This window comes from Brachycentrus maculatus, unplaced genomic scaffold, assembly GCF_059751285.1.
Source record: "Brachycentrus maculatus isolate JH-2025_06_01 unplaced genomic scaffold, ASM5975128v1 h1tg001171l, whole genome shotgun sequence".
Lineage (NCBI taxonomy): Eukaryota > Metazoa > Arthropoda > Insecta > Trichoptera > Brachycentridae > Brachycentrus > Brachycentrus maculatus.
The window spans coordinates 1,729-10,140 of record NW_028281858.1 but is presented as its reverse complement, the minus strand read 5'-3'; the positions used below and the strand labels follow the sequence as shown (position 1 = coordinate 10,140).

The window sequence follows — 8,412 nt, the reverse complement described above, 5'->3', positions numbered from 1 at the left end:
GTACCGTACCGGTGCTTTACAAACAATGTATTATATTTAATTATTAACTATTTTCCTTAGATTAACTTAACCTAGCCTAGAGCTATATTCTCCTCGGTATGGGCAAAGACCACCCCCGAAAGCGACACATTATAGTCTTTATTGAGGGGGCAGTACATTGCGTACACATACCGAGGTCCCTAAGCTAATTAAATATACAAAAACACAAAATCCCTTCTTCGGGCCGCAGTGTGGCGGGCAGCCGTCTCGCCCGCCGGGCGCCCAGAGTTCCTTTTGTGGGCCGCCGCACGGGTATGCGATGACGTCGCTTACACTCCCCACCATCCCTACGTGGGATCCTTTGCTGCGACGACATCTTCTTCTTCTAGCTGCAATACGGCGAGCTTGATGGCGGGTCTCGTGTACGTCCCGGTGGCTGTCTGGACCCTGGCGCTCCTCACTTGTCCGTCCTTCCCCGGGGTGACTGCCATGACGCGCCCCCGCGGCCATTCGTTCCGCGGCAGGGCTCCATCCGTGATAACTACGATGTCGCCGACCCTAATCGGTGTGGCAGCCTGTTGCCACTTTTGCCTCTGTCGCAGTGTCGGGAGGTATTCCCGCATCCATCTTCTCCAGAACGCGTCTGCTAGCTTCTGCGCTATGCGCCATTGCTTCTTGAGGCATAGTCCCGGCGGTACGTCTCTGTAATCCGCCAAATGCGGCTGGGCCCCGCTCGACCCGATGAGGAAGTGCATCGGTGTCAGAGGGGCGGCGTCTCGGCTATCCAGCGAAACATGTGTCAGGGGGCGAGTATTCACTGTATACTCGGCCTCTGCTATCGCCGTCATCAGCGTCTCCTCCCGAGGGTACTGCTCCTTGAGTATCGCCATCAGCGCCCTCTTGACTGATCGGACGAGCCGTTCCCAGGCTCCCCCCATGTGAGGTGCCGATGGCGGATTGAACACCCACTCGATTCCTCTCTTTGTGGCCTCGTTTTGGAGCTCGGGATCCTCAGCCAGTCCTTTCATGGCGTCCGCGAGCTCCTTGTCCGCTCCCCTAAAATTCGTACCATTGTCCGAGTACATGGTAGTAGGGTGCCCCCTGCGAGCGGCCATCCTTCTCAACGCCTGTATTGTAGAGTCGGTGCTTAGTGACGGTGTAATTTCGATATGCACCGCCCGGGTCACCATACACGTAAACAGGGCCCCGTACCGTTTCTCACGTCGCCTTCCGATCGTGACGTGTACGGGCCCGAACATGTCCACCCCGCAATGGGTGAACGGTCTGACGTGATGATCCAGGCGGCCGACCGGCAACTGTCCCATGAGCGGAGGCTGCGGTCGTGCTCTCTGTATCCTGCAGTAGCGACACTCATAGACCACCTTCCTCACGTTGGTCCGCAGTCTTGTGATGAAGAACTGCTGACTCAGTTCGCTGAGCGTTCGTTCCGTGCTGGCGTGCAGTCGCGACTCATGGTAGTGTCGGATCAGCAAGCGTGTGTATGCGTGTGCGCCGTCCAAAATTATCGGCGTTTTCAGGTTCTCCGTTACTCCTTTCGCAGCGAGGAGGCGCGTTCCCATCCTTAAGATGCCTTGCTCGTCTATGTGGGGCGTCAGCTGTAACAAGCGGCTAGTCTGCGGAAGGGGCTTCCTTTGGTTTAACGCCTCGATGTCACTTTTATAACTGTCTATTTGTGAGAGCTTTATCCATGTTCGTTCGGCGTTAGCGAGTTCCCCCGCTGTCAACGCATGGCTCCCCCCGTCGATGCTCCCTTTCCGACATCTGTTAATGAACCTCATGACCCATGCTGTGGTTCTTATGAGGCGTCTCCACGATGAGAACCGGCGCTCGTCCGGTAGTGACGTCATGATGGCCGTATTGACGTATTCGACTGTCTTCTTTTCGGCCTTACTCTCTGGGGTCGCCTTCGCGTTCTTGAGTGGAGGCCACTCGGTTTCTTCTTTGTGTAAGAACTCGGGTCCATTGAACCACATGCCGCTAGGTGAAAGGTCCGGTGTTTCACCGTCTCGGGTGCCCAAGTCGGCGGGGTTCTGTTTCGTCGGTATCCACCGCCACTCACGCGCCTGCGTGAGTTCATCAATTTCTCCTAGTCTGTGTGCCACGAACGGTGAGAATGTGCGGGCATCACTTTGCACCCAACACAGTACAGTCATGGAGTCAGTCCAGTAAACGGTGCGTTTGATTCGGCTGTTACATTCTCTTTTGATGGTGTCCGCCAAACGTGCAGCCATCAGAGCGGCTTGCAGTTCTAGCCGAGGAATCGAGAGCGCTCTCAGTGGGCTCACTCGGCATTTGCTCGCCATGAATGTTACAGTTCTCTCCGTTCCGGTGCCTTCCATAAAGTAAGCTACCGCGCAGCTTGCTTGTTCCGATGCATCGCAGAATACGTGCAGCTCCACTGGGGTTGTCTTGGAGCTCGTGCACCTCCTTGGGATTGAGCATTCCGTCTCTTTCAAGAGCTTTACCCAGTGACGCCACCTCTCAGCGTGTTCTTCTCCGATGGGGTCGTCCCACCCGATTCGAGATCTCCAGACATCTTGGAGAAGTATTCGCGGACGCACTATGAGGCAGCCGACGAATCCTAATGGGTCGAAAATGCTCATAACGGCGCTGAGCATCTGTCGCTTCGTCGGCCTGTCTATTGTAGGCATGTTCATGAGCGATTCGAATTTGAACATAAACTTGTCAGTTTCGGGGTCCCATTTGATTCCTAGGACTCTTTCGGCAGCTGCTTGTCCACTCACTATATCCACAGTTGCGGGTGCCCTCGCTTCCTCGGGAATGGCGTTCATCACCTCTTTCGCATTCGACGCCCAATGCGTCAGCCGAAAGCCTCCCTTCAGGAGTATCGAACTGACATTCTTCTGCAGTTGAATTCCTTCTTCGACTGAATCCACCGCGTCGAGGTAGTCATCCATGTAAAATTTCTCTTTTATGGCTGCCCTCGCCACAGGCATATCGCAGCCATGCCTCTCCGCTATCTCGTTTCGCACGAACTGTGCGCTGCTGGGCGAACATGATGCTCCGAAGGTCATGGAGGTCATCATCATTTCGCGAGGTTCATCCTCTGGCCTTTCCCGCCAAAGAAATCTCTGGGCCCGTTGATCTTCTGGTCTTATTTTGATCCTTAAAAACATCTCCTGGATGTCCGCCGCGAGCGCGACCTTGCCTTCGCGGAACCTCATCACATTACCGATCAATGATTGCAGCAGGTCAGGTCCCGTGAGGAGTACATCATTCAAAGACACGCCATTATGGCGGCTAGCCGCATCAAACACTATTCGGATCTTTCCTGGTTTGTTGATATTGGTGACCGCGAAATGCGGCAGATACCACGTCCGGCCTGCCGATTTATGACTTTCCAAGGGTGTCAACTCCCTGGCGTACCCCTTCTCTTCGTACTCCCTCATTTTTGCGCGGTATGCTTTGGCAAATGTGTCGTCCCTTTTCATCTTCTTTTCGACGCCGATCAAGCGGTTCAGAGCGCTTTGCCGGTTGTTCGGGAGCCGAATAACGTCATCCTTCCATAAAAGGCCGGTCTCCCACCTCCCTGACTCTAAGGGGCGAGTTGTTGCCTTCATTAGCTCGATTGTGCGCGTTTCATCGCGGGATATCCGCACCAGCGGCACGACCCCCAGGGCGTCAACCGCGTAGCTCTTCTTCACCAGCTGTTCCAGCTGGTCGTCTGGCGAAGTGGTAAATATCAAATTCCGGGCTGCCTGCACACTTCCCCCGTGCACAGCTTCGCCCAGGGTGGTGAGAGAAGAAATGTACTCCCCCCGTCTTCGCACGTCCCTCGTCACTATCAGAGATGCGTTATCTTGCCCAATCAGCAGCTTGGGTTGCACATTTCTGATACCCCCTTCGGCGAATATGGGTTGGGGTGGCAGGTTTAGCTGTGTCAGAGTGTTAGCTCGCATGGCAAAGGCGTCCCCGTTGCTGCCGCACACTTTCACTTCGACGCGTCGCGACGCGTCGTCAGCCGTGCTCATACCGCCCGCTCCGTGGATCCGGATTCCGCGGACACGTCCTGGAGCACCGATCGCGTCGGCGACTTCGGCGTCGAGAAGGGTCACGGTCGATCCCTCGTCTAGTAGCGCGTAGATGTCTTTGTGGCCTTCGGGCCCACTCACGCGCACTGGAAGCACTTTCAGCAACACCGGTCGTGTTGAGTCGTACGTACTAGTGACTGTCCTATTACGCTCCCCGTTATCGGAACGGTTCCATTGGGTTTGACGTGTTTCACTCGCGTTGCTAGCTTCAGCTCTCCCGTTTGCGTACACGGGCGCGTTGCGGTGTGTGTCGTCACAGCCCGATCTCGACGGCTCGACTTCGGCGGCAGAACGTGTCTCGCGGAATTCGGCACGACGCGATTCATGGAGCGACTTGTGGTGGGTCATGCGACACCGATCGACCCCACATACACGGCTTCTGTCACACTGCGGCGCGCGATGGGTGTTTCTCAGGCACGAAAAACACAGATTCTTCTGTTTCACTATTTGCCAGCGTTCGCTGACCCTCATGTCCTTGTAGTCCGGGCACGACTGTAGCTTATGCGACCGGGCGCAAAGTTCACATTTCATGTCGACCGACGATCGCGGTGCCGGCGGCGGCGCTGTTGTCGCAGCGTTGACGTGGTGGTCGCGGGCCTTCCGATTCCCTCGGACATTGCTCACTGTTTCGGCACCTCCGGAACGTGACGCTGACTCGGCAATCTCCTCGAGCCAGCGGGCGAACTCTCCGACTGCAGCTCTGTCATCGCTGCCTCGGCGATGGTTCCACCAGATCACCTTCATACACAGGGGCAGCTTGTTAACTAGTTGGCTCAGTAGTTGTGGGGTCGCCAAGTAGCTCGCTCCGTAGCTTTCTATGGTGGTAACCACATTATTGATGGCACTGGCCATCTCTAGCAACGATTCCGCCGATCCACTTCCATCGAGGCACTGGAGTCTCTCGACACGAGCGAGCATGGCTGCAACGATGGTCTCTGGCTGCCCAAAACGTCGCTCTAGCTTCTTGAAAATCTCGGGAACGTTCTTCGGGTCTAGAAGTAGGGCGGAGACTTCTACCTCCGCTCGTCCTCGGAGTGACAAGTTGAGGCGCAGCAGGTTTTCGGAGTCGGACAAGCGACACACTCTCGTTGACTGCAGATACTGCGCTCGAAAGGCTGGCCATTCCAGCGGCTCTCCGGAGAATGTCGGTAGGTGCTTGGCGTTCGACTGGCGGGCGATGAGGGCGGTCGCGGTCCCGTCGTCTTCCATCATGGCCGGGCGGGGGCTCCCGGTGACGGAGTTCTTGATGGCAGCAGCCATCTCAGCAAGCGCGCTGGCCATCTGCGCCATGGGGTCGGCGGAGTTGTTGACCCACCTCTGTGTGAGTTCAGCACTCCCCAGTTCCGTGGGGGGGATGGCAGCCGGTTCTGGGACGGCATCTGTGCGCTGCGGGCTCTTCGGAGCCGTCTGGCGCTGTAGTCTAGCGCGGAGTTCTCGGTTCTTCGCTCTCAGGTCTCTGACCGTGTCTACGGATTGTCCGGCCGCGGATTCGTCGGAGTCGGAGAAGTCCGAATCGGGCGTGGGCTTCGCGGACCTCCCAGAGCGTAGCGAATGCGTCATCTTCGTCGGGGCTGGCGTCACAGAAGAAGATCCGGCTCGAAGGACCACTTTGTACGAGACGTCTTCCGTCCGCACAAGACTGTATAGTTTCTGGTCTCCTCTGCGGCGCAAGAAGGGGCAAGTCCCGGCGGTTTGGCGGTCGCGTAAATACCGCTTGATGACGCGTTACTTTCTGGACGCAACCGCTGTACCCAGTTGTAAGCTGGGTACAAAGCGCTGCACCGACAAGTCAACCTCTATAGCCCTGAAAAGGGCTTTCCGAAACAGGTCCGTGAATCGGTGCAAAGAGGCGAAGCGGTTCAGGCTGGCGGCGCGGCGAGGTTTCAGAGATCGGGAGCGGAGGAGTAAAAACAAGTTTCGGTGTTAGAACTGAACTGATTTATTCTGAAAGGGTGCGCCCTCTATATACCCGGCCGTGATCGCGTGCCGCCCGACAGTGGGAATGCACGGCCAATCAGCGGCCGGGGGAAAGAGACATAGAGCCATATCGCTGTCTCCCTCTAAAGGGCACCGGACGGGCTCTATTTTTGTACCGTACCGGTGCTTTACAAACAATGTATTATATTTAATTATTAACTATTTTCCTTAGATTAACTTAACCTAGCCTAGAGCTATATTCTCCTCGGTATGGGCAAAGACCACCCCCGAAAGCGACACATTATAGTCTTTATTGAGGGGGCAGTACATTGCGTACACATACCGAGGTCCCTAAACTAATTAAATATACAAAAACACAAAATCCCTTCTTCGGGCCGCAGTGTGGCGGGCAGCCGTCTCGCCCGCCGGGCGCCCAGAGTTCCTTTTCTGGGCCGCCGCACGGGTATGCGATGACGTCGCTTACAGAGTCTTTTTTCTAGTCCAAATAGCAGTCTTGTCACTGTCACTACGGGGAATTTTTTTGAGAGTTCATGTGCTATTTAATTTTTGGTTTTGTCGATAGGGAGACCTCTGATTATAATTTTGATGGTACAGTCTTGGGATTGGGTTAACACGTTCCATGCTAACTATAATTAGAAGATATTTCATGTCACGCTGAGAATATTAGGCTCTTCTAAAGTAAGTAAATAATATGTAAAATGAATTGAAATCAAGGTAAGAATACCGTCCGCACCCTTTTATGCCATTACAAATGAAGTAACTTCATCCCAGGTATAAAAGGACAGTTATTTTTTCAAGGGCGAGCGAATCAAAGCTATGTTTACACGTGCAATTTTTTTTACTGGAAAGAGTGTTTATAATTTTTAACTATCCCGTTCCAAACGGAGTATAAATTTCAATAGTAATTGTACCTCATAATGTTAAAAAAGTAACAAACAAACATTGGATTTTTTCTGCTGAATTTTTCCATTCATTTTTCGCATCTTTGTCTTCGCGTATCGCCGTTCCAACACGCGGCATCATAATCTATCTATCCCCACAGTTTAGTCATCGGTGGTACATCGTCAATTTGCACGCGTGTTCATTGTGTTCCCGATACGCAAACGTTATTTGGCAAATACAGAGTGATTTTTGTCGTTCTTATAAGAATTATAATTAATTTATATTATCTACTGACATTTATTGGTGCAATTGCATTTTTACGTTTATTATATAAAAATTCGGAATGGAAACCAAATGACAGACGTTAAAGAAGAAAATTCATTCAGTATTTTACCATGTAGCTCGTAAAAGATAATGCAAGAAAACGAAGCAGATTAAAATCACATAATAAGCTCCATCAAAAGGCATTTAGCTTATTTGCAGATGAAATGGGGGAAGAATTCCCCTAAGATAAGTCGCTATAATTTCGACCTCTGCAAATCTGACAAAACAAAAACAAAATAACGTGTGTGGTTTGCGATGAATTTATATGTTTGAGACATAAACATGAGGTAAAAAAGTTTTACTGTCCAAACTGTTCCCACAACGTTATTTGATTTTTATATTGTTTTTCACTGTCTGGATTTTTTTAAACAATCTTTGTTTTTTTTTTCCCATAATATAACGACAAATTATAAACACGCTGTATAGTACGCTTCTTACTCTATCCTCACCCCTCCCCGCACGCATCATTTCCGGTCGACATTCGGCCGAAGCGCTACTACAAGTAGTGTCCAGTGATATTTGAACTTCAGGTGGAATTGAATGACATTTCCGCTCACTTCAACTCCTGGTCGGCTGAACCACCGTACACAATTATTTTTAGTGCCAAACCATTGGATTCTCCCAATACATATAATTTGATGCCATATTTTGCCTTTTTCCCCTTCATGTACTGCCGCATAACGAGCCTCCCTCGCCACAGTACCAAAGACTCGTCAATTGACAAGTTTTTATTGGGTGCATAAATTGCACTCATCCGGTCGTTGAAAAAATGTATCAGTGGATTTATTTTCCCTAAACTAGTGGTGTCCGCTTCATTATTATTAAAATGTAATGATCTAAGAATTAAAAAAAACTTATCCCGAGACATATACTGTGAGAATGCTGTCAGATTGAAGAGATGATGTTTCTTCCAATAATCCGTGAGGCGATGCAATCGAATAGTTCCCGTGTGCAGTAAAAGCCCCAGCCATACTTTTAATGTTTCTGTGGTGAGGTCATTCCAACGAGTTATTCTGCTTTTATCTCCTTCAGAATGAGCCATAATTTCCAAAGCATAATGATTGGTCTGTTGGACAACAAGATTATAGAAGTCATCATTGGCTATCATATTGAAGTAATCTATTGGTTCTCTCCCTGAAATTTCAATTTTTATACCTGGTCTTCCAGTAAAAAGGATCTCTTGGGCTTGCGTTGGCGTGTTTGACCAACGTCTCGA

At 51.5% G+C, this 8,412-nt stretch overlaps 1 protein-coding gene across 1 annotated transcript; it reads right to left on the bottom strand.

Moving 5' to 3' along the window:
- Positions 1 to 326: 326 nt before the first annotated feature.
- Positions 327 to 5,612, bottom strand: LOC148299350 (uncharacterized). Its single transcript, XM_088276106.1, has one exon. The coding sequence runs from the start codon at positions 5,610 to 5,612 to the stop codon at positions 327 to 329; it is 5,286 nt and encodes a 1,761-aa protein (XP_088132232.1).
- Positions 5,613 to 8,412: the final 2,800 nt, after the last annotated feature.